This window comes from Microcebus murinus, chromosome 9 (assembly GCF_040939455.1).
Source record: "Microcebus murinus isolate Inina chromosome 9, M.murinus_Inina_mat1.0, whole genome shotgun sequence".
NCBI classification, from domain to species: Eukaryota; Metazoa; Chordata; class Mammalia; order Primates; family Cheirogaleidae; genus Microcebus; species Microcebus murinus.
The window spans coordinates 11,134,123-11,161,009 of NC_134112.1; the positions used below are offsets into that span (position 1 = coordinate 11,134,123).

The 26,887-nt window shown below is 40.2% G+C and overlaps 1 protein-coding gene across 4 annotated transcripts in view; it reads right to left on the reverse strand.

The window, feature by feature from the left end:
• The window catches only part of HECW1 (HECT, C2 and WW domain containing E3 ubiquitin protein ligase 1), a 405,077-nt gene that overhangs the window by 164,435 nt on the left and 213,755 nt on the right, over positions 1-26,887 (reverse strand). For all 4 annotated transcript variants that reach the window (XM_020289912.2, XM_020289913.2, XM_076006287.1 and 1 more), the window contains one exon: positions 9,960-10,054. In XM_020289912.2, the coding sequence (XP_020145501.2) occupies positions 9,960-10,054 (95 nt within the window). The remainder of the gene's footprint in view (positions 1-9,959; positions 10,055-26,887) is intronic.

Below are 26,887 nucleotides of genomic sequence, written 5' to 3' on the forward strand. Positions count from 1 at the left end.
GTTTTGTGTTCTGCTTAGAAGGAATTATTACACTCTAGGACTATAAATTATTTACCCATGCTTTTTTTCTAGAATGTTATGGTTTCTTTATATTTAAATCTTCTATGCATCTACAATTTGTACATAAAGAATCAGAAATGATAAGAGGGTTTGATATACATATATATTTTCAATTGTTTGTTCAATTGCCATAATATCATTTATAGGAAAAGATTTGAAATATACCTTAATTGTTAAATAAAGTTCTCAACATACTGGGGACTATTTCCTGACTCTCTACTTTTGTGTTGTTCTATTAGTCTATTTTTTCTCTATTTTAATTATTATAGCTTCATAGTATGTTTTAATTCCTGGTAAGCTAGTCTTTCTTCATTATTCTCATTTCCCAAAAACTTTCTGTCTTTTCTCACATATCAGTTCTAATGAACTTAGAGTTACTCTGCTACCAATATTTCAGTTGTAGTTGTGTTGAATTTATAAATTAATTTAGGGGAAATTTATTTAGTTTAAATACTGAGCTTCTGAAACAGGGACACATTTTGTCTTTGCATATATGCAATCTTCTCTTTCAATAATTTTAAAGTTTTCTTCACATCAGTCCTGTACATTTCTTATTAAGATATTTTATTTTTCTTGGTTAACATTAAAATTGAGGCCTTTTTTCATTATATTTTCTAATTGGTTTTTCTAAAGTAGAGTCATTAACTCTCACATATTAGAGATAATTTATTGTTTATAATAGTTTTAATCTACTATTTTGGGTTTTGTAAAATATCAGTTTATGCATAAGTGATGATAATTTTGTACTCTTCTTTCCAATATTGAATTTTCATTTCTTCCTCTCACCAATGCCACTGGATTGCATTCCAGAACAATGTTAAATAATAGTGGTTAGTAACCTCTTCATCTTGTTCCCAACTTTAATGTGTCAACAGAAAATATGATACTGGTATTTGGATTGAGATGTACATAAATAAATGTTAGGTTAAGGAAGTAATTCATATCTCACTAAAGCATTAACTTGTACTTGTTAAATGCTTTTGTGGTATCTATAGGGAGCATTGTGTGGTTTTCTATTAATACAGTTTATTATATTAATAGCTTTCTGAATATTGAACCAACTTACAATCTGGGTACATGCTTCATATATTCAATTATTTTAATGTACTTTTGCAATCTATTTGCTGATATTTAACTTTTTATATTTCCATTCATAAATAGGACTGGCCTATAGTTTTCCATTTTAGTGATATCTTTGGCAGTTCTGGCTTCAGTGTTATGGTGGCAAAGGAGAATTATTTTGGAAGTTTTTCTTCTTCCTTTTCATTCTAGAAAATTTAAGTTGTATCAAACTTATTTATGCCTCAATCATTTGAAAGACTTCACCTGTGAATTCATCCATTTTGTTTTATGTTAGGGAAAAATAAACATTTTTTTATTTGTCTACTCTGTGCCAATCTCTTTGCCTCTAATCCCAGAGAAATCAACATTTGGATCCTGTGTCAGAAAAGGAATAAAAAAGCTTTTTGTTTAGGAGGCCTTCACTTAATTTTCATGTCCTCCCATGTCTGGGTCATTGGATATATTCATGGCAAGATTCCTCAGACTAATATGTTCATTTTGATATAGTCATTCAGGATTTCTAGGTCTGGGTCTCTTATCCAGGTATTTACCATCTGTTTCCTTCCATTAAGAACATTCCCAGCACTCATGGTGCTGCTAATAGCTAGGGTGTTTTCTCCGATAAAGGCAAAGGTAGACTTTTCATGGTACAAAGACTGTCAAATTAGCCCTCTCTATCAGCAAATAGTGACATTGGTGCTTCCTATGACAGTGGCCCATAATCTTCCTGGGAACACAAACCCTGTTAAGAATCTGAGGAATGCCTTGGATCCTCTCCCTAGGAACACGTGCAAACATATCCATATAACATCAGGGCTTCATAGATATCCTGACCCCAATTTAAGAACTTGGCTCTTGTAAACACAGAAATGATTTCCACTTTCCATTAATGATTTGTTTCTATTATACATTTTTTTCTAACCTGATATCTTTAGAAAATTCAACTGAAGGATAAAGTTTCAATCTAACCACTGGCAAATCACAGAATGTGAGTTGGCGTTTTGCTTCCCAGACTCCAGAAAGGAAGGATGTAAACTACCCCTACGCTATGGCAGCTGAACCACGGCTGGTGGGAAAGGTGTCTCAGAAAACAGCAGCTCCAGACTCGAGACCCCAGAATATCTCTTTGGAGTGAGCTCCAAACCTCTTCCCCTAAAAGTAAACAAATTCTCTAATGCTGGGCCAGGAAGAATCTAAGCATCCAGGTGCCTCTCAGAGAGGTTAGAGACTGTGGGCAGAGCCTGGGAGAGAGGATGCCTGACCCCTTCCCTTCCTTTGTCTTCTACAAAAACAAGTCCAACTGATGCATCAACCAAAAAACAAATGTTCAAACATCCTCCTGCTTTATTCTGATCAAGACCTGAAAGGACATTTGCAGAAGACACACATGTGAAAATATGCCCCTACATTCTGGGTTAGATTCACATAGGAAAAATGAATGGCTTGATCAGGACTCATGGCTGTGGGGTGCAAATATGTCAGGTTACTCCATCTGGAAAACCCTCCATCACACTCTGGTCTGGCCCATCCTGGTCCTCCCACAGGGCCCTGTGTGCCCATGGCCAGAGGCTTGGAATAGGTCCAAGGGAATAGGTCCAAGGGAATAGGTCCAATAGGTTTGCTAGTGCCTGTTTGCTTGTCTGTCTCCCTGTGTCCCTTACCCCCACCTACACAGGTGGTTTCATGGGGATGATGATTGGTCTTGTTCAGTGTTGTATGACCAGTACTTAGCCCAGAGGAGCTCACTGGCAAATACATACTGAGTATATCAATGAGTTATAGGCTCATTGAATAGGCTACACAAGGATGCGCAGACTACTGTGTTCTGAGCAGACCTCCCAAGTTGAGGGGTCAGAGTCCTACAAGTACTGATGGGGTGAGAGTAGGAGGGCTGAGGAGGTGGAAGCAGGTTCTGGGGAGAGAGGATTAGCAGTCAGAGACTTTGAGCATCATAAACCAATTTGCCAGGTTAGGAGTGAGACAAAACGTGACTGTGGATTCTCAGCTAGAAGGAATTATATGTTATGTCAGTATCTAACCATCAACTTCTCTCTGTCACCCTGAGAAACTCCCTTCCTATTCCACGCTTGACTTTGTGGAATGGAGAAAAAATTTATAGTTACAATAGACAGAAGATCTTGTAAAATACCCCCTTAAAAATCATTCTAACCCCACCTAGTAAATGTCTGGGTAATACTGATCCTTTGTATGTAAATAAATCATGTGTGCAATTCTATAAAACTACAAACAAATATGACAAAGCTCAAGCACTCAAGTTTACATTTATTGTGTTTTAGCTGTAGCATTTGATTTACAGCTTCTATAAATCAAAATGATTTCTTAAATTCTCCTCTATGAAAAGAATAACAAGTATTTATGAAGGAACAAAATAAAAAATTAGAATATTATACAGTATAACGACTTCAGACTTTTTGCTTCCCTAGAATAACTGGAATTATTTCATTCAAAAGCTGATTTTTAAGACATTAGGGATGAAGTTTTCTCTCATCATAGGATTGTTAATAAAGTTTCTTTTTAGTGATGGTTAGGTAAGTACTGGTGATATGTTGCCAAAATAAATTTATGGACTTGTTAGTGAGGCAACAGGGAGACAATGAGTTCACAAAAGACTTTGATCGTGATTATAAAATTCAAGTCAAAAAATAAATGTCATGTCACCTTGCCAAAATGTCATGGAGCCAGGCTTCCAGAATCAGGACTGGAAATGAAAGCAGGTCTGAGAACATTGTTGTAGTGCCATGAATCTGGTGAGATCATGAAAGCCAGAATTTTGACTAAATCATTAGAAGTCCCTATTTTGTTATGATTTGAGGAAAATGGCTCTGAACTTTCCCCAAGTCTCCCTTTGCTTGCGTAGAGGCAATTCTTTACATAGCACAACTAGTGGAAAACTACAATTAAGACAAAATAGCATCTTGGGAAATCCTGCTGTTCTGAGGTCTGTTTAAGGCAGGGGTCCTCAAACTTTTTAAACAGAGGGCCAGTTCACTGTTTCTCAGACTGTTGGAGGGCTGGACTATAGTTTTAAAAAAACTATGAACAAATTCCTATGCACACTGCACATATCTTATTTTGAAGTAAAAAAACAAATGGGCAAAAACACCTGCGTGTGGCCCTTGGGCCGTAGTTTGAGGACGCCTGGTTTAAGGTGTCCCCTGACTGGTGGGTGTGAAAACCCACTGCCTGCTCTCTCGAGGATTTCCGTGGGTGGGGCCCACCTCCCTGGAGCAGTGCAGACGATCTTAATTAAAAAGAGAGGGTAGGCCAGGTGCAAGGCGCACACCTGAAGTCCCAGTGCTTTGGAGGCTGAGACGGGAGGATCGCTTGAGCCCAGGAGTTTGAGGTTGCTGTGAGCTATCGTCGCACCACTGCACTCCAGACTGGGTGACAGTGAGAGACTCTGTCTCTAAAAATTAGTAAAATAAAATAAAATACAAAGAGAGGATAAATTTTCTACTCCTCCATTAGTTTTTTGATACATTCCTTCTTGACATATTTTGAGTGAAATAGACTCCATTTGGACACAGTGGATGAACGGGACCCTTTGGCAACTTTGAAGACCTTCACCCCAAATTGATGATACATTGCAACTGACACTTGTCAGAAACAGCTTCAATCAGCAACTGGTCTTGCCATTTAATCTCTGCCAAACACAAGGGCACGAGATCATTTATTATAAAACCAAGATGTCTTCCAAATTAATGGGTTTATTTCTAACAATTCTAGATAGCTGATCACATCAGTCAGATACTTGTGGATTCATTTTGTGACTAATTTGATGAAGTATTTTCCGGGAGGCTTCATAACCTCATAGTAGCTGGTCCATTACGATTGAAAATATTTTTTGAAACATCTACTTTTAAAATTCCCAAGACAAATATTACTGTTGCCAAACTTAATGAATTTGAATTTGGAAGGTATTCATCACCCATCTGTCTGCTGTAGGAGACCCAGACTGGTTGTGGAGGAAAATCTTGACCCTATTTAAGAGCATGAATTTAGCACATATTCCCAGAGAAATGTCCTATTGAGTTTCTTTACTTTTTTTTTTTTTTCTTAAATAGGAAAATGTCAACCCTTACCTGCGCTTAAGGGTCTGACAAAGTAAATAAATCTGTAAACATGAACTATTGAAAAGGTATTTCAAGTTTGTTCTTTGTCCTTTGGCAAAGAACTTTACTTTGAACTTTACACTATTCAGTTATTATCGAACCCTCAGTTGCAGAGACACTGGATTAAAGTGGAGGGAGAAGAAAAGGACCCTGATATTTTCACTTCCAATTGCTCACTGAAAGAGCCAGAAGATATAGAATATGAATAAATAAACAAACAATAGCAATCTGAAGTAGGGATGAGAATAATCTGGTAGAACGTAATTCTGGTGGGATTTCTGCAAATTTCAATGTTGATGAAGACAGCATAAGAAATACATTCTTGGACACATGGTCCAGCCTCTAAGTCTGGGGAGCCCAGGGGCCATTTCAGGTAGGTGGCCCCAAATAAGGCAGGAATATGACGTCCACTGCCGCCCTCTCCCTCTGGCAGGCTTTTCCCAATTGCCTGGACCCTGCCAGCGCTATTTCTCCCACAGCTGCCCACTTTCTATATCCAGAGGCTGCCATCTTCGTGGGGACGCGGGGGACGCTCCTAAGGGAGGGTCCGTAAACTAGGTATGGGAGCACTTGAAAGGGTCTCGCTCACCTGCAGCACACCAAGAACAGCCACAGGCTGTGTCGGAGCCTGCAGCACTGCAGGGGACCAGCAGGGGGCGGAAGAGCTCCCTCCCCTTCCACAGACCCTGCAGACAGCGCCTGACGGTCTCGAGGGTGGGAAGGGTGGACGTGAAAACCTGCTATCCGCGCACGGGCCTAACACAGAGGACTGGAAGTTCTCAATGCACAGCGTGGTGGTGGCCGAGGACAATTTCCCTACACTGTCTTTGTAGGTCTGGGTAGACTTCTGTCCTCTGATGTACACTCAGGGAGAAAAACCATCACAAAGCTTTTTAAGAAAGACCGTATTGCACAATGCACGAGGGGACGGAAGCCACGGCAAGAATATAGAGAGGAAGAGCTTGCCTTTGAAAGCGATTTTCTACAGAAAATAAAGGAGAAATATAAAACATGTGGTATGTGCTCCCAACAAGACACAGACAGTATGAAAAGCAAGGTGGATGAAAAGTAGGATATGTGGAGGCAATCAAGGAAGTCATATGTTCTTTAGACCTAACAAACGCAGGCCGCCTTTCCTGCCAGGCCTGGGCCACCATTCATAGCCCTGGGCCTTTGCACACACTGTCCTTCCGCCAGCTTTGCCTGCCTTCCTGTCTAGGCCTGGCAAAGTCCCATCTCGGCACCTGCCTCAGCCCACACCCCCGGCCTGACCCCAGTGCAGCTGCTGCCGTACCCCATCACAGCTTTCTCTACACACCGGCACCATGGTCCTCACACTCCAGGACTGGAGACTTCATATAGAGTATAATAATTTACAATAGAGTAACTGAGTGCTCAGCGGCAGGGCTGATATTTCGTTTATCTCTATAGCCCCTAGCCATCAGAGTTTCTGATATACAAGTAAGACTAATAAATAAATGGGAGCACCAGGAAGATAAGAAGAGATGACAACCCCTTTTCACTACAAGGGCTTCAGTAGCTGCCCGTGGGACAAAGACACAGACGAAGGGGAATGAGGACGTGAGAAGAAGAACTGATGCCTGTCCAGAACCTCCTATGCTCAGAACATTAAAGCCCTGATTTTTGGAGCATTGACAACTTGGTCCTTCTTTTCAAAGAATTACAAGTTTATTACACATTTAGTGTATTGTCACTAACTAACCCAGTGACTTTTGGGACATGATATAACGACTCTAGACAGCAACTTTTCCTAAGAGTTTAGAGCAGCACCAGCCGCCCTCAATTTGAAAGCAGATACCCAAAGTTTATTGACAAATTGATTTGGGGAAACTTGATAGCATTCCCGCTTAGAGACAGTGTGCTTCAGTCCCCAGACCAGACTGCAAAGGCTTATTTAACCCAGAAGGTTTTGAGATTATGCCGATAACTGAACTGAGTTGCAAATAACGTAAACTAGGTGTGGTTCTGCTCCATCCCCATATAGCCAAATGGTCACTTAACCCAAATGATGGTTTCCACCTGTCTCACAGATGTGCTGGGCATAGACTGGAGTAATGCAAGAGGAACTACTTTGACAAGTGTGCTATGCTGTCAGACAATAGGGGCCACTCACAGTCTAGCAACTGTAAACTGCACATTAAACAACTGTAACGCACATTAAAATACAGTTTTGCAGAAAAGTGCATGCTCCCTTCCGTCCCAGGACTATCCCAAGGGCTCATTTTCTTTTCTTTTCTTTTTTTATTTAGAGATGAGGGTCTTGCTGTCACCCAGGCTGGAGTGTAGTGGCCTATCATAGCTCACTGCAGCCTTGAACTCCTGGGCTCAAGCGATCCTCCCACCTCCGCCTCCTGCATAGCTGGGATTACAGATGTGCCACCACACCTGGCTAATTTTTTATTTTTTGTAGAAATGGGGTCTCACTATGTCACCCAGGCTGGTCTTGAACTCCTGGGCTCAAGCGATCCTCTTGCTTCGGCCTCCTGAAGTGCTGGGACTGCTGGCGTGAGAGCCACCTCGTCAGGTCTCAAGGACTCATTGTTGGTGTGGCAGCAGGAGCCCAGGTTTTCTCTCTCTGTCCCGGCATCACACGGACTTTGCGACTGGGCTCTCACGTGCTTGGAGAACAAAAGTTGTCTGTGGGATGTACATTCAAGTGTCAACCCAAGTGTCCACTGATTTATGTGAGAAAATCGTTAAGGAGATATAATCAGGGCAACGGCCACATGTCAAAATATTTCAAGATGTGTGAAGAGTCTGAAGTATCAGCACTACAGTAGCACTCGAAGAATGACAACGATGAGGTCAGGGCTGAAACAGAGTTGTACAACCTCCTGCACCTTTATGTTATAGCATGATGGGAGCACCTCGCTGCCCCTCCTCAGAGGTATGGAACCCCGTATTTCTGGCGACGGCAGCCCCTGGGAGCGCATGCTTGTTGACAGTTTGTCCCGCTGTGGAGGCTGTTTTCAGGGTAGTCGGAGTCCTGCTTCATCTGAAGGTTGCATTGCCTATCACTCTGATGATATCTGTCACACTTTGCATTGGTCTGACAGCAGGTAAACTTCTGGAGTCTCCCTTGTGCTGAGTTCAGAGAAGCCAAATGCTCTAGGGAGCGTTCTTTAAATAAAAAGTGCTTCAGATAAGAATTTGTGTGATTCCAGGGCTGGCCAGCACTCACCTACTACGTCACTCCTGAGCAGAAGGGGAGGACCTCTTCCCTCCCTCACCTGAGCCAGCAGGCTGGCCCCTTCAATGCGCACGGCCCATCCTCGCTAAGGCACCGATGTCTGGCAAGCACCACCTCTTCAGTGACCTGCTGTCCCAGCAGAGGCCTGGCCTGCATGCAGAAGACTTTTCCTGAACCGCCTTCATTCCACTTTTAGCCTCCTTCCCTCTGTGCCGTGTGTTCGAGGCCTTCCTCCTTTGACCACTGGCCTGTGGCTCAATTGTTTTTCAACCTTAGTTTAGCTGTCCGCCAGACTTAATGATTGGTTACTGTGTATCAGGACATGTTGGCTTTTTGGGGTACCCTCTTTTGGGGACTGCCCATACAAATGGGCCTGGCAGAGGGGGCTTGACACTCGGAGGACACTTCTCTAGATCCCACGCTTAAATTCCTGTCCCAAGCAGGAAAGTGTCAGACATCATGTTTCACTCTGCATGGCCAGTGTGGGGAAAAGGGACCGAGCCGCCGATAGTGCACGTGGCCCTCCCTCTGCTCTCGCTGCACCTCCAGTCCTGCTGGACCCTGTGGGACAGACGAGCCAGGCTCCGGGCCCTGTGGCCTTTTCTCTTACTGGTCCCTGCCAAGGCCTCGGCCAGTCATCGTGAGCATGCTGCAGCAATGATTTACAAAACGGCAAAACGGGGTGTTTTGTTGGGGTCAGAGTCCTTTCTGAATCAGTCACATTTCATTTCAAACACTTTTGGTTTATTACATAGAAAAAAATGAATCTTTTTGACTTCGAGTAGCATGACAAAGTCCTTGCTCATTTTTGTCCTGCTTCCCCCAGTTGATCATTTTTAATTTATATGAAAAGGAAAATGCATGGCCTTTCTAAGTAGATTTCAGTCTAATGAGACATACTGAGAATGAAGTAAGAAGCATTGCAAAGATAAAAATTATGTTGCAATTTAGGAAAAGTATTGCCTAAAAGTATTAGGAAAGTATTACCATAGAGGTGAGCAAAGCCATAAAGAGACCAGAGAGTCTAGTCCTTCTAGGCCTACCATTTGTAATTCTATAACCCAAATCCATCTGAGACCATAAATTCTACTCCATCAATTTATTTACAAGCCTAAAAAGAAATTAAAACATAAGAAAATATAAATATTTAAAACCAAGAAATTAAAAAAAAATTTTTTTTAAATGTGCTCTAAAGAAAGACATAGGCACTGGTAGTAACCGTATCTCTGTTAGAAACATCTGGCTGTCTAGGGAAAGTAGTGAAGTCTGGCATTTCTTGCACAAACAGATGTCAGGACAAGGTTGACTTTGGATCTCATTCCCATCCCTAATTTGAGATGTGTCTGTCTGTCCATAATGCGTCTATCAATACATCTGCATGTGTGTGTAAGAACACGTGCACACACACACACGCACAAACACCCAGGGACAAACTAAGACAGTGAAGAGGCACCAGAGTCAGGTGTGACCAAACAGGAAGACACGAGACTTACGGGAGCTGCCGAGTTCTTGACCGTGACGCTGGGGGTGGTAGCTCGCAGGGCTCCGCTCACTCCGTGGTAGTATTTGAAGCAGATCTTAGTTTCAGCTGAAAGATAAAAATAAAATGGACCTGAGAGGTAGAGTAAAACCTAGGAGGAGACAGCCATGGCCAGAGAGGACATCTCCAGGACCTGCACCTAATTCCTGCCCTGACCCAGCCAGGCTACACCTGGCTATGACGATCTACATGTGGCCTCATGAGCAAGTCTGACTTCTTTCTAAAAACGTGTCACAAAAATTGGTTTGGCCTTAACATTTTTGTATCTAAGTTAAATCTATTATTTAGACTTATCAGCATCCCATTAAAGGTTTTAAACCCTTAGTTCTTTTTTTTTTTTGCCTGAGTCTCACTCTGTTGCCCTGGGTAGAATGCTGTGGCATCAGCCTAGCTCACAGCAACCTCCAACTCCTGGGCTCAAGCAATCCTCCTGCCTCAGCCTCCCGAGTAGCTAGGACTACGGGTGCACACCACGACACCTGGCTAATTTTTCTACTTTTAGTAGAGAAAAGGTCTCACTCTTGCTCAGGTTAGTCTTGAACTCCTGAGCTCAAGCTATCCTTCCACCTCAGCCTCCCAGAGTGCTAGGATTATAGGTGTGAGCCACCATGCCTGGCTAAATCCTTAGTTCTAAGATTTGAGGTATTTGGATGCCTTCCACCAGTCTGTTTCTTCTGTAATTTCCTGCTATTTAATTCACCGCAATTAATATCTTGGTAATTTGAAGGAAGACTTTAAGAAGTTATTGAAATACATGGATTGATGGCATGTTTTCTGAACTCCTGCACACATCAATGATAACCTCTTTGCATCATAACTTGTTTTCCTTCAAAATTTTATAGATGGTTAAGCAGAAAAGATATAGTTTGGGGGATCACTGTGCCTGGGTTTGAAATTTAGTTCCATTATTCACAATCTGTGGGACAATGAGCAAGTCACCTAACCTCCCTGTACCCCATGCTAAAGTAGGACTTCCGATAGCAGCTACCTCATAAGATGTTGGTTAAGCAAATGATAGTGCTTAGAGTTCAGTTCAGTGCTCAGTAAATGCTAGTGATGATGGTGATACGATGACTAAACACAGTGATGGGGCTCCACTGCTCTATGGCATTTAGTTTTGTGGAAGACGAAATCTTCAGCCAACCTGAGTTTAGTTCATTTAAAAGTGGCCTGCTTTTCCCCATTCACTGTTTATAGGATTTTTTTTCTTAAAATTTGAAAAATTTTCCAGGCTATGTTTTGGTCCCTTGTGTTTATTTATTTATTTATTTATTTTTTGAGACAGAGTCTCGCTTTGTTGCCTGGGCTAGAGTGAGTGCCGTGGCGCCAGCCTAGCTCACAGCAACCTCAAACTCCTGGGCTCAAGCAATCCTCCTGCTTCAGCCTCCCAAGTAGCTGGGACTACAGGCATGTGCTCCCATGCCTGGCTAATTTTTTCTATGCATATTAGTTGGCCAATTAATTTCTTTCTATTTATAGTAGAGATTGGATCTTGCTCTTGCTCAGGCTGGTTTTGAACTCCTGACCTCGAGCAATCCGCCTGCCTCGGCCTCCCAGAGTGCTAGGATTACAGGCATGAACCACTGCGCCCGGCCTGGTCCCTTGTTTTAATTTTGTTTGGAACAATATGAGAAATCTCCAATTTGAGATCCTTTTCCTCAAATATGGAAATTTGTCTTCAATTATTATATTTAAAAAATAATGTCTATAATTTTCTTACCATGCACTTAAAATATGCTCGCTATGGAAAATATGGAAAATGAAGAAACGTATAAATAAAGGGGAGGTTCAAGACTAGAGACATTGGTCACCAGATCTCCCCAGAAAGGAGAAAAAGTTGCAGGTGAACAAACATAGCCCAGGTGGAATGTTGAGGGAAGAGTGCCGGCACCTAACACAGATTCCCGGGAAGAAGCTGCGGAGCAGAACAAGAAGGAGCAAGAGTCTGGCAGAGATCCATCCCCTAGGAATCTGGAGTCTCACGGAAAGTGTAGGTAGGGGTGTTTACTTTTCCTCTCCTCACATCCACAGCAGACTGCTGGTTCCCAAACTCTCAGAGAGCCCCGGTACCCTCACGAGGCCAGGCACTGCTGCCCTTGGCTAGCTGAGAGCTGGGGGGCAGAGCACAAGGGGGCTAACCTGCCCAGAGCCACTTCCTCGGCCACAGACCTTAGCCAAGGTGCAGGCACCACGCCACTTGTGCGCCCACTGCCTGCCTCTGCCCTGCCCAGAGAGTCTCAGCTCTCCTGTCTCTATGTCACTGAATCCCACACAAACATCCCCAGAGCCCATTCGGACTGTGACAACCACAAAGGTCCGTGGGGACACAAGAGGGCTGCAAGATTCTGGGAGTTGTGACCTGTAGAATGGGCTGCCCACAGGGAATAGGAAACTGGCATGAGCACAATATCCTTGGCACAAAGGAAACCGGAGCAAGTACTCTCCTCCATCTGAGAGCCCCTGGCTTGTGATCTGAAGTTGTCTGCATCCCTCCCAGTGGAGACGCAGGTGAAGAGCAGAGTTCATAGGGTAGGAGAGTGTCCCCATTCTAGAGCACAAGCAACATCAGAGCCCAGGAAAGGATGTGGAGACGGGGCTTCTCCTACCCCCACCACCCACTGTGTGGACATAGCCATGTCTGCTCTCACAAGGGTTTGGCGTGGATGCACGCCATGAGAGATGGCCAGTCCTGGGCTTGTAGGGGTACTGCACTGCCATTAATACTGTGCTCACTGTGCCTGGGTTTGGCATGAAGGGTGCAGTTCGTTTCCCTCCTTTCGGGGAGAGGGAGTGTTTTTGTAGCTGCCCTGACCAGGGAGTCTAAGCCCTTGGGTCTCTGCATTGCTGGATCCACAGCCAAGGTTTCCCAGCACCCAATTATACTGCAGCAGCCTCAGGGGGCTGGTGGGTCCTGGGGGGGACTGTGGGATTCCTAGAGTTTGGACATAGAGGGTGGGCTGTCCCCAGGTAAAAGTTGAGTCAGCATGCCAGGGGAGCCCCTTGGCACCAAGAGGACCAGAGCACCAGCTCTCCTCCCCTCAGAATCTTCTCCTCCTCTTCCCCTCTCCCGTCCACTACTGCTGATGCAGCCATGGCTGATTTCGTGGGCGGCTGGCCTGGGTGCACCAGGGGACAATCAATCCAGGGATTTAGGAGCAGCTGTCCCCTCTGACCCTTCCTATGTGCCCACCACAACCAAGTTTGCGTGGGGCCCACACCTTCCCTTTAAGAAGCCACAGCTTCCTGCAGTGGATTATAGGCAAGCCAAAAGCTGCCTGTTTTGGCCTGAGGGAAGTTTTGCCCAGAGACCATGTGGGTGGAGATCTACAGGTCAGGTGTTTTCCTTGGCCTTCAGCTACATATGGCCTGGACGAAAGAGTGGCTATCTGAACTGAAAGGCAGGGATGGTAGTGTGACAGGGAGGGAGAGAGCACATCTGCCTAGCCAGCTGGTGAAGCTGGTTCACTCCCCACCCCCGTCCTCCCACCCCTACAGAGACTGCTGTGAATCCTCCCTGCCACCCTCATCAGGGCTGGTACTTCTGCCCTTCTCCAGCGTGTCCAGTCTGGCTCCACCTTTGTATTCCCTCTCTCTCCCCCACTGGGCTGAGCAGGGAACTCAGGATGCCAGGAATCCTACAGACCAACCCACCAACCGAGGCCAAGCACACACCCATTGTGAGAGCCTCAGCCGCTCTTACACATAAGCACCACCTACTGGCCTAGTGGTTGAAATACAAGCTAGTACTTTTCAGCTACAACCAGCCTCTGAGAAAGATGCTGGACAAAGACTATTGATAACCAAAGAATAATACAAACAGAGCTTTATCTCCCTAAAAGTACCCCAAATAAAAGCTAAATGAAAAAGCATGACATACATTTCAGGCACATACACAAGGGGAGAGGATAAAAAATAATAAATAAACAAAATAAAATAAAAAAATCCACCTAAATTAAAGTAAAAATAAGAAGGAATAGCTTCTCCAGATGAGAAAGAACCAGTGTAAGAACTTTGTCCATGTGAACAGACTGTTTTGACAGCCAAGAGGATCACATTACCTCTCCAGCAATGGATCTCAATCAGAAGGAAAATGTTAAAATGACAGATAAAGAATTCAGAGCATGGATTGTAAGGAAGCTCAATAAAATCGAAGAGAAAGCTGACCAAAACAAAAAAATTAAAAAAAATCTAGAACATGAATGAAAAATGTACTAAAGAGATAGATATATTTTTAAAAAACAGAATTTCTAAAATGAAATTGATGGATGTACAAAATGCATTTAAAAGCTCATTGATGGCTTTATAAAATGCAGTTGAAAGCTCAAACAATATAATAAAATTTCAGATTTTGAAGACAGGTCTTTTGAATTAACCAAGTCAGACAAAAAAAAAAAAAGAATGAAAAGAACAAAATCTTTGAGAAATATGAGATTATGTAAAATGCCCAAACCTAATAATCATAGGTATTCCTGAGAGAGAAAAAAGAAAAACCAAAAAGTTTGGAAAACCTATTTGAGGGAATAATTGAGGAAAACTTTTCTGGTCTTGCTAGAGATTTAGACACCTAGATACAAGAAGCTCAAAGATCACCTGGGAGATTCATTGCAAAAACGACGATCTTTGACTTTATTAAACTAAAAAGTTTCTGCACAGCAAAAGAAAAAATCAACAGAGTAAATAGACAACCTATAGAATGGGAAAAATATGCACAAATTATACATCTGACAAAGGACTAATATCTTGAGTCTATAGGGAACTCAAACAAATCAGCAAGAAAAAAACCAATTAATCCTATTACAATGTGGGCAAATGACATGAATAGACATTTTTCAAAAGAAGATATACAAATGGCCAAAATCATGAAAAAAATGCTCATCATCACTAATCAAGGAAATGTAAATTAAAACTATGATGACATAACATCTTACTCCAATTAGAATGGCCGTTATTAAAAAATGTAAAAACTATAGATGTTGTCACAGATGCAAGCAAGAGCGAATGTTTATACACTGTTGGTGGGAATGTAAATTAGTATAATCTATGTGGAAGATGGTATGGAAATTTCTCAAAGAACTAAAAGTAGATCTTCTATTCAATCCAACAATCCCATTATTGGTATCTACCGAAAGGGAAAGAAGTCATTATATCAAAAAGACACCTGCAAATTGGTATCAACCTAAGTGCCTATCAACAGAGGAATAGATAAAGAAAATGCAGCAATGCAGCATATATATATATATATATATATATATATATACCATGAAATACTACCTGACATCCATTCTCCCTTTTCTTCTTATTAATTGAATCTCAATTTTATTTTGGATGATAATGTCCAGCTAAACTACTACATTTTGTAGCCTCCCTTGCAGATAACATCTATGTTTTTTGCCATTGTTATTTTGGGATTTCTGTTATATGTGGCTATATCTAAACGTAACTGATATAGAAAGGTTTCCCTGATGTAGAAGATATGAATATTGCAATATTCTTCATTAGTTTGGATGATATTAATATTTTAAGGAATCTCTCTTCTTGTGGTCAAATTGCTTTCCAAACAGCACTTTACACTTCCATCAGAGAAAGGAACTCTGATCATCTCATAGAACCCTTATAAGCATTGAGCATTATCAGTTGAAAATAAGCTTAAAATAGAATCTCATTAACAATTTTATTTCATTTATTTGATTGCTAGTGGGATTAAACTTTTGTCATCAAATATTAATTAGCAATTTTAATTTTTAAAAGTCATTGAATTGCAGTTGTTCAGATTTCCCATTGATGTGTACTTAGGTTAATTCCATTTGTGAATAGTGCTGCAATAAACATATTACTGCAGATATCTCTTCAATATTTTCATTTCCTTTCTTTTAGATTTATACCCAGTAGTGGAATTGCTGGATCACTGCCTGAATGATGCCTGGGTGCTTACCAGTCTCCCATGTTGATACTTTTGGTTTCCTTCCTGAGACATTCTTTTTCTACAGTTATTTTGTTTATCTGTGATTGTCTTTTCAAGCTTTTGGTGGACAATTTTATGACCTAGTTCCATAAATATTTTCCAAGGCATCTCAATGTTTTCCCCCTATTAGATCTGTACACCCAGATCCAATTGTATCTCAGCCTAAAAGACAGGTTTCTTCTAGGTCAGGGATCATGGAGGGACCCTGAATAAAGCAGTGAACCACGTATCTAGTTCATCACAATGAGTCAATATTGTTTAGTGTATGAGTTTCTTCCCTGTAGGTGCTGGCAAGATCAGCACAGAGGGGCCAAGTACCCTCATCTTAAGCTCAGTTGGGTAGAAGAAACTTTTAGGTAACAGGCATCCTGAAAGGACATTATTAGATTTCCTAGTTAAAGAAAATATATTTTCAATGACTTTGAGCAAAAAGGTCAGGAAAATTATATATAATCTTTTGCTGAATTCTATTGCCAGGTGTGAAGATTAATGCATATTTTGAGCCAAGAACTCATGGAAATCTTGAAAATGTGGTTACTCTTCTCCCCCCCCCATTTAAAAATTTCTTTTATTGATATGTAATAGATGTACATATTTTCAGGGTACATGTGATAAGTTAATATATTCATATAATTATAAAGATCAAGTCAGTGTAATTGGGATATCCATCAATGTAAATATTTGTCTTTATGCTTTTCAAGTTATTCTCTTCTAGCTATTTTGAAATATGCAATAGATTATGATAACTACAGTCACCCTACTGATCTATCAAACACTAGTTTTTTATTTTTTCTATCAAACTGTATATTTGTACCCATTAATCAACCTCTCTTCATCACTCTTCCCCCTACTTTTCTCAGCCTCTGGTAACTACCAGTCTACTCTTTACTTTTATGTGATCCACTTTTTAGCTCCCACATATAAGTGAGAGCATTTGATATTTGTCTGCCTGTGCTTGGCTTTTTCGTTTAACATGATGACCGCTAGTTCCAGCCATGTTGCTGAAAATGACAGGATTTCATTCTTTTAATGGCTGGATACTATTCAATTATGTATATAGATCACATGTCTTTATCTGTTCATCTATTTATGTGTACTTAGGTTAATTCCATTTGTGAATAGTGCTGCAATAAACATATTAGTGCAGATATCTCTTCAATATTTTCATTTCCTTTCTTTTAGATTTATACCCAGTAGTGGAATTGCTGGATCATATAGTGCTTCTATTTTTAGTTTTCTGAGGAACTTCCATACAGTTTTCCATAGTGGCTGTACTAATTTATAGTCCCACCAACAGTGTACAAGGGTTCCCCTTTCTCTACATCTTCACCAGCATCCATTATTCCCTGGGATGAGATGATAACTCATTGTGGTTTTGATTTGCATTTCTCTGATGATAGTGATGTTGAGCATTTTTTCATATACTCATTGGTCATTTGTATGTCTTTGTTTTTGAGAAATGTCTATTCAGACTTTTTGCCCATTTTAAAATCAGATTATTTGTTTTTTTGCTATTGAGTTGTTTGAGCTTCTTATATATTCTGGTTATTAATTCCTTATCAGATAGATAGTTTGCAAATGTTTTCTCCCATTCTACATATTATCTTCTATCATTTATCAACTCCACTTTGGTGGAGTCTTAGATTTGTCTAAGTGTGGATGATGTCATCTATGAACAAGGCAAATTTGTCTTTTTTCCTTTCCAATTTGAATGTTCTTTATTTCTTTCTCTTGCCTAATTTTTCTGGCCAGGATTCAAGTATTATGTTGAACAAAAGTGGCAAAAGTGGGCATCCTTATCTTTTTTCAGATCTTAGAGGAAAGGCTTTCAACTTTTCCTCATTCAGTACTATGTTACCTGTGGGTTTGTCATATATGGCCTTTATTATTTTGAAGTATGTTTCTTCTATACTCAGTTTGTTGAAGGTTTTTAGCATAATGGGGTGTTAGATTTTTTTTTTTTTTTTTGAGACAGAGTCACACTTTGTTGCCCAGGCTAGAGTGAGTGCCGTGGCATCAGCCTAGCTCACAGCAACCTCAAACTCCTGGGCTCAGGCGATCCTCCTGCCTCAGCCTCCCAAGTAGCTGGGACTACAGGCATGCGCCGCCATGCCCGGCTAATTTTTTGTATATATATTTTTAGTTGTCCAATTAATTTCTTTCTATATTTAGTAGAGACGGGGTCTTGCTCAGGCTGGTTTTGAACTCCTGACCTCGAGCAATCCGCCCACCTCGGCCTCCCAGAGTGCTAGGATTACAGGTGTGAGCCACCGCGCCCGGCCTGGGGTGTTAGATTTTATCAACTGCTTTTTCAGCATCTACTGAAATGATCATATGTTCTTGGTCCTGTTAACGTGATGTATCATGTTTACTGATTTATGTATACTGAGCTGTCCTTGTATCTTTAAGATGAATATCACTTGATCGTGGTGAATCATCTTTTTTAATGCTTTATTCAGTTCATTTTTTTAGTATTTTGTTGAGAATTTTTGCATGTATCTCCATTAGTGTTATTGGCCTGTAGTTTTCTTTTGTCTGGTTTTGGTATGAGGGTAATGGTGGCATTATAGAATACATATGGAAGTACTTCCTCTTCTTCAGTTGTTTTGAATAGTTTGAGTAAAATTGGTATTAGTTTTTAAAATATTTGGTAGAATTTAGCAATGAAACCATCAGGTCCTGGACTTTTCTTTTCTTTCCATAGAGGTAGGATCTTACTCTGTCGCTCAGACTGGAGTACAGTGGAGTGATCATAGCTCATTGAAACCTTGAACTTCTGGGCTCAAGTGATCCTACATCTGTCTCCCTAGTAGCTAGGACTATAGGTGCATGCCACCACAAGGCTAATTTTATTTTATTTTTTGTAGAGATGGTGTCTTGCTGTGTTGCCCAGGCTGGTCTTGAACTCCCAGCTTCAAGTGATCCTCTCACCCTGGCCTCCCAAAGTGCTAGGATTAGAAGGATGAGCCATCATGTCTAGCTCCTGGGATTTTCTTTGATGGGAGACTTTAATTTGGCTTCAACCTCATTACTCATTATTGATTAGTTAAGGTTTTCTATTTCTTTATGGTTTAATCTTGGTAGGTTGTATATGTCCAGGATTTTACTCGTTTCTTCTAGATTTCCCAATTTGTTCGTGTACAGTTGTTTATAATATTCTCTAATGATTCTTTGTATAACTATGGTATCAACTGTTATGTCCCCTTTTCATTTCTGATTTTACTTATTTGGGCCTTCTCTCTTTTTTTCTTAGTTAATCTACCTGAAGCTTTGTCAATTTTATTTATATTTAAAAAAATTTTTTTCATTTTGTCAATCTTCTATATTATTCTTTTAGTCCAATTTCATTTATTTCTGCTCTGGTCTTTATTACTCTTTCCTTCTACTAATTTTGGGGTTTAGTTTTTTTTTTTCTTTTTTAGTTCCTGGAGGCACATCATTAGGTTAAGTCTTTTTTGACATTGATATTTATTACTATAAACTTCCCTTTTAGTATTGCTTTTGGTGTATCCCATAGATTTTGGCATGTTGTAGTTCCATTTTCATTTGTTTCAAGAAAATTTTAAATTTCCTTCTTAATTTCTTCATTGACCCATTGGTTGTTCAGAAGCATGTTGCTTAATTTTTATATTTGTGTAGTTTCTGAGATTCCTCTTGTTAATGATTTTATTTTATTTCATTGTGGTTAGAAAAGGTACTTAATATGATTTCTACTTTTTTGAATTTGTTGAGACTTGTTTTGTGGCCTAACATATGGTCTTTTCTCAAAAGTGGTCCATGAGCTGATAAAAAAATATGTATTTTGCAGCAATTGGGCGAAATATTCTATTCAGTTAAGCCTATTTTGTCTAGTGTGTAATTTAACTCTAATGTTTCTTAGCTTGTTTTCTGTTTGGATGATCTGTCCAATACTGAGAATGGGGTGTTCAAGTTACCTAATATTATTGTATTGCAGTCTATCTTTCCCTTTAGATCTATTAGTGTTTGCTTTATATACTCAGAGCTCTTGTATTGGATGCATAGATATTTATAATTTTTATATCCTCTTGCTGAATTGGCTGCTTAATCATTCTATCGTGACCTTCTTTGTCTCTTTTAAAAGTCTTTGACTTGTAGTCTATTTTATCTGATATAAATGGAGCTATTCTTGCTCTTTCTTGAATATCTTTTTTTAATTTCAAAATATTAAGGTGGTACAAATGTTTTAGGTTACATGGATCACTTGTGTGTGTAATGCTTGAATACCGGCTATGGGTGTGCTCATCACCCAAATAGTATTCACAGTACCCATTGGGTAGGTTTTATCCCCTTCTGTCTTCACTCCCTCTCTCCCCAGTTGGTTTTCACTGAATTTTACTTCCTTCTGTGCACATGTATTCTCGTTGTTTAGTTCCAATTTAATAGTGAGTACATGTGGTGTTTGTTTTTCCAGTTTTGAGATACTTCACTTAGGAGAATAGTCTCCAGTCCTATCCAAATTATTGCAAAAAGTATTAATTCACCTTTTTTTATGGCGGAGTAGTACTCATGGTATACGTATACTATATTTTATTAAGCCACTCATGAATTGATGAGCACTTGAGTTGATTCCATGTCTTTGCAATTATGAATTGTGTTGTAATGAACATTTGAATGCAGGCGACTTTTTGATCAAATGTCTTCTTTACCTTTGGGTAAATACCCAATAGTGGGATTGCTGGGATCCACTGGTAGGTCTACTTTTAGTTCTTTGAGGAATCTTCATACAATTTTCCATAGAGATTGTACTAATTTGCAGTTGCAACAACAGTGTACAGTTGCACCTTTCTCTCTGTATCCATGTCAGCATCTATTGTTTTGGGATTTTTTAATGAAAGCTATTCTGCCTGAGGTAAGATGATATCTCATCATAGTTTTAATTTGCATTTCCCTGATGATTACTGATGTTGAGCATTTTTTCATGTTTATTGGCCATTTGTCTTTCTTCTTTTGAGAAGCTTATGTTCATGTCTTTTGCCCACTTTTTAATAGAGTTTTTTGTTTTCTTCTTGCTGGTTTACTTGAGTTCTTTATACATTCTGGTTATTAGCCCTTTATCAGATGCATAGCTTGTGAATATTTTCTCTCATTTTGTAGGTTGTCTGTTTGTTCTGTTGATTGATTCCTTAGCTGTGCAGAAAATATTCAGTTTAATCAAATCCCATTTATTTATTTTTATTGTTGCCATGATTGCCATTGGGGTCTTAGTCATGAATTCTTTTCTTAGGCCAATATCTAGAAGAGTTTTTTCCAACATTTTCCTCTAGAATTCTTATGCTTTCATGAATTACATCTCAGTGTTTTCTCCATCTTGAATAAATTTTTGTGAGTGGTAAGAGGTAGGGGCCCTATTTCATTCTTCTGCATAAGGCTATCCAATTTTTCCAGCACCATTTATTGAATAGGGCTTATCTTTCCCTATTCAATAGGGGTTCTCTTCCCTTCTTTTCCCAGTGTATACTGTTGTTTGCTTTGTCAAAAATCAGTTGGTTGTAGTTAGATGATCATATATCTGGGTTCTCTGTTCTGTTCCATTGGTCTATGTCTCTATTTTTATACCAATACCATATTATTTTGGTCACTATAGCCTTGTAGTATAGCCTTGAAGTCTGGTAATGTGATGCCTCCAGCTTTGTTCTTTTTGCTTAAGACTGTTTTGGCTATGCAGACTCTTTTCTGGTTCCAAATGAAGCATAGAGTTATTTTTTCTAGATCTGTGAAGTATGACTTTGGTAATTTGATGGGGATTGCATTGAATTTTTAAATCACTTTGGGTAGTATGGACATTTTAACAATGTTTATTCTGCCTATCTATGAGCATGATATATTTTTTCATTTGTTTGTATCCTCTGTGATTTCTTTCCTCAGACTTTCATAGTTCTCCTTGTAGAGATATTTCACCTCTTTGGTTAAATATATTCCTAGGTATTTTATTTTCTTAGTAGCAACTGTGAATGCTACTGAGTCTTTGATTTGACTGTTATTAGCATATAGAAATCCTACTGATTTGTGCACATTGTTTTTGTATCCTGTGACTTTGCTGAATTTATTTATCAATTCCAGGAGACTCTTGGTGGAATCTTTGGTGTTTTCTAGATACATGATCATATCATCAGTGAAGAGTGATAGTTGACCTCTTCTTTCCTGATTTGGATACCCTTAATATTCTTTTATTGTCTGATTGCTCTGGCTAGGATTTCCAGCATTATGTTGAATAGAAATGGTGACAATGGGCACCCTTGTCTTGTTGAGGTACTTAGGGGGATTCTTTCAACTTTTCCCCATTCAGTAGGATATTGGCTGTGTTTAGCACATATGGCTTTTATAATTATGAGATATGTTCCTTCTATGCCTAGTTTATTGAGTATTTTTATCATGAAAGTGTGCTGAATTTTGTCGAATGCTTTTTCTGTATTTATTGATATGATAATATGATCTTTGTTTTTGCTTTTGTTTATGTGGTGAATTTCATTTATTGATTTACATGTGTTGAACCATCCTTGTATTCCTGGGATGGAGGCCACTTAGTCCTGGTGGATTATTTTTTTGAGGTGCTATTGAATTCAGTATGCTAGTATTTTACTGAGGATTTTTGTATTTATATTCATAAGGGATATTGGTCTATAGTTTTCTTTTTTGTTGTGTCCTTTCCTGTCTTTGGTATCAAGGTGACACTGGCTTCATAGAATGAGCTGGGGGGATTATTATTTTCTAAATATTATGAAATGATTCCTGTATTACAGGTGCCGTGTCTTCTTTGTGGGTCTGAGTGAATTTAACTGTGAATCCATCTGGTCCAGGGCTTTTTTGGGGGGATGTTTTTTATTACACTTTCAATCTCATTGTTTGTTATTGATCTGTTCATGAGTTCTATTTCTTCCTGGTTGAGTCTTGGAAGGTTGTATGTTTCCAGGAATTTGTCCATTTCTTCTATGTTATCTAATTTATGTGCATAGATATTTACATAATATTCATAGATGATGTTTTGTGTTTCCATTGTATCAGATGTAATGTCACCTTTTTCATTTCTGATTGAACTTATTTGGGTCCTTTATCTTTTGTTCTTGGTTAATCTAACAAGAGGTCTATCAATTTTGTTTACCTTTTCAAAGAACCAACTTTTGTCTTGTTAATACTTTGTATTATTTTTGTTTTCAAATTCATTTAGTTCTTCTCTGGACTTTGCTATTTATTTTCTTCTTCTGGCTTTGGGTTTTGCTTGTTCATCCTTTCCTAGTTACTTGAGGAAAGTGTGACATTAGGTTGTTAATTTGTGATCTTCTGTCTTTTTGGTTTAGGTATATAAGGTTATGGATTTTCCCTTAAGGAATGCTTTTGCTGTGTCCCATAGATTTTGATAGCTTGTGTCCCCTTTGTCATTCAGTTCAAAGAATTTTTTTATTTCCATCTTCATGTCATTCTTGACCCAATCATCATTCAGCAGCAGGTTGTTTATTCCATGACTTTGTGTAGGTTTGAGTGTTTCTCTTGTGATTGATTGCTAGTTTTATTTTGCTGTGGTCTGAGAAGGTACATGGTGTGATTTTGATTTTTTTGAATTTGTTGAGACCTGTTTTGTGGCCTAAGATATGATCAATCTGGAGAATGTCCCAAGTACTGCTGTGAAGAATGTGCATCCTGTAGTTTTGGGATAGAATGTTCTGTAAATGTCTGTTTGGTCCATTTGACTTAGAATTTGGTTTAAGTCTATTGTTTACTTATTTATTTTCTGCTTTGATGATTTTTTGAGCTCTGACAGTGGGGTGTTGAGGTCCCCGGTAATTATGATGGTGCTATTTATGTCTTTGCTTACTTCTTTAGTAAAATTTGCTTTCCATATCTGGGAGCTCCTGTGTTGGTTACATATATATTTTGGATTGTTATGTCTTCTTGTTGAATTGATCCTTTTACCATTATATAATGACTTTCTTTGTCTTTCTTTACCTTTGTTGGCTTAAAGTCAATTTTATCTGCTATAAGAGTGGCTATGCCTGCTCTCTTTTGATTTCCATTTGCATGGAGTATTGTTTTTCATCCTTTTACATTGAATCTGTGTGTGTACTTGTGGTAGATGTGTTTCCTGGAGATAGCAGATACTTGGGTTGTGTTTTCTCATTCATTCAACCAGCCTGTCTTTTGAAAGGAGCATTCAGTCTATTAATATTAATTGATAGTATTGATATGTAGGATGTTGGTCAGTTTATCCAGTTGGATAATCCCTCATTGCTTTGTTTTACCTCATGTTCTATTGTTTTATACAAGTTGTGATTTTGTTTTTTTTTTGTTTTGTTTTGTTTTGGGGTGAATTTACACCGTTGAGTATCTGTTGTGCTGACTTGCATATAGTGCCATTCTGAGTATTTCATGCAGGGCAGGTCTGGTTATGGTAAATTCCCCCAATGTTTACTTATCTTGAAAAGACGTAATTTCTTTGTCACTTGTGAAACTTAGTTTTGCAGGATATGGAATTCTAGGTTGGCAGTTGTTCAATTTAAGACAGTTGAGGATGGAACCCCAATCCCTTTGGTTTGCAAGGTTTCTGCTGAGAAGTCTGCAGTTAGCCTGATGGGGTTTCCTTTGTAGGTTATTTGATGCTTTCATTTTACTGCTTGCAGAATTTTCTCCTTCATTTTGATTTTGGCCAGGTTGATTACTATGTTTCTTGGGGATGATCTATTTGCTATGAATCATTTTGGTGTTCAATGTCCATTTTGCACCTGTATGTCTGAATTTCTGGCAATACCAGGGAAGTTTTCCTAAAATAGGTTTTCCATGAATTAGCTATTTCTGCTTCTCCCTCAGGGATACCTATAATTTGGATGTTAGTTCACTTCACAAAGTTCCATATCTCTCTCAGTGATTGCTCAGACTTTTTAAATACTATTCTTTCCCTCTTTTAATGACTGAGTTATCTTGAGAGCCTTGTCTTTAAACTCTGAGATTCTTTCTTCTCTTTGGTTTAGCTTGTTATTAAAGCTTTCTGCTATATTTTGAAATTTCCTAAATGACTCTTTGATTTCTTTAAATGCTATTATATCTTTTCTTATGTTGTGTAGCTTTCTACTGACTTTTTCATTTTTTTTCATTCATTTCCTGAAATATTTTTTGGCTTCTTTTTGTTGGTTTTCATCTTCCTCTTCAATTCCATTTATCTTATTTGCCATCCATATTCTGAATTCAATTTCTGCCATTTCAGCAATTTCTTTGTGGACGGAGCCCACTATTGTAGCTCCATTGTGTTTTCTTGGGGGTATCAAAATGTTTTGTTTTTTTCATGTTGCCAGGGTTCTTTTGCTAGCTTCTTCTCATCTGGCTCCTCTTCTTTCAGCTCTGAGTTATCAGGATTACAGGGCACATGGTCTCCTTTGCTGGGAACTCTCTCAAACCAAGACTAGGAGTGATAGCTGCTCAGGGTTGGGGGGACCTTAAGTGATGTGTTTGACTTCAGGGAGGTTTTCCTAACACAGCAGTAGTGGTGGGGACTCAATAGTAGGGTTTTGTGGTCCAGGCACAACTCTAGAGTCTTAGGGGTGGAGTCACAGGCCTAGCCAAGGATCTGGAGCTACAGATGCAGGGCTTTGGACTTGGGCACAGTGAGAGCTTCTGAGCTGGCTCTCAGATTGCAGGGGCAGAGCTGCCCATATGGAGGGTTGTTCCACCAGCATGGGGACTATTGATTCCCAGTCATGTAGGCAGAGGTTTGTCTCAGGAGCCCAGTGTCTGTGTAGGCAGGTTGGAGCTGCTGGTTGGTCAAGATTATCCCCTCACACCTAGGATCTACTGATATAGTCACCCCAGGCTTCCCAAGTGGTGCCTGTAGTGTTTGGGGTTCCTCCTCTGTTCAGCTCCTATGCTGGTGAGGAGGCATGTTCAGCCCCTAGTCACAGGGCACAATACAGAGGAGCATCTGTTCTGTTCCCAGCCCAGCAGGAGTGATGCAAAGACTACTGCTGGAAGGCAGGGTCCTGAGCTGAGCAGACCTGGCACTGTGTACCAGAGTGATCAGGCTGGCGTTGGTTGCAGAAACTTGGGATTGGCAGGCACCAGATCTCTGCTGCACCTGATCTCCAGTGGAGTGTCTCTGCACAGACTCTGAGCAGCTCCTCTATCAGCCCAGAGGTCTGCAGTGGAGGAGAGAGGCCACACACAGATTGAGATGTCTGTAACTTTTGTTTTTATCCTAAAAATCAGTGTCTCTTTGGGTTGCTTCTATCCTGCTGTGTTCACCTATTCCCAGCAGTGTGAATTGTACTGGTCCCCAGCTTACTCTCTGATTTGATGGGTGATGCTTATGAATAAGAATCAGCCACACCCTGTTTGATTGAGTTGGTAAATACTGTAATAAGTTATAGATTTTTTTTTAAATCTCTGTCAGTGGTTGATGTTTGCAGGAAGGAACCAACTGCAGAGATGTTCTTTTGTGCCTGTAATAAGTTCTAGTCCCTCAGGTGGAGCACTCGAATGCCCAAGGCTTTGGGAGGAGCCCTGTAGCTCCCAAGGAATTGCTTGATCTCTACCACAGCAGAGGTTGGTAGAGGAGCAAGGCTGGGTGTGGTTAGGTTGTGCAAATCTGGAAAGCTTTGCAAAGCCTCAGCAGGGCTCAAAGGTGAGTTTCCTGGGCCATAGAGGGAACTGCTGGGAGGAGGATCAAGGCAGGCTCTTCAGATTGGGAAGGCTGCTTGTGAGGGAGGGGCTGCAATTCCTGGACTGGCTGCTGGGGGTGAGCTCTGTCCCTTTGTCCTCCAGTGTCTGGTTGCAAATGGGCATGCTTGAACATGATTCAGTCAGTTTCTATGGCACTGCAAACTGGGATCTTTCCTGCTGGAGGACCCATCCTAGTCTGACAGTGTGGCTTTCCTGGGGCAGGGGAGGCGCTTCCCCAGATCACTGTCTCAGACTCC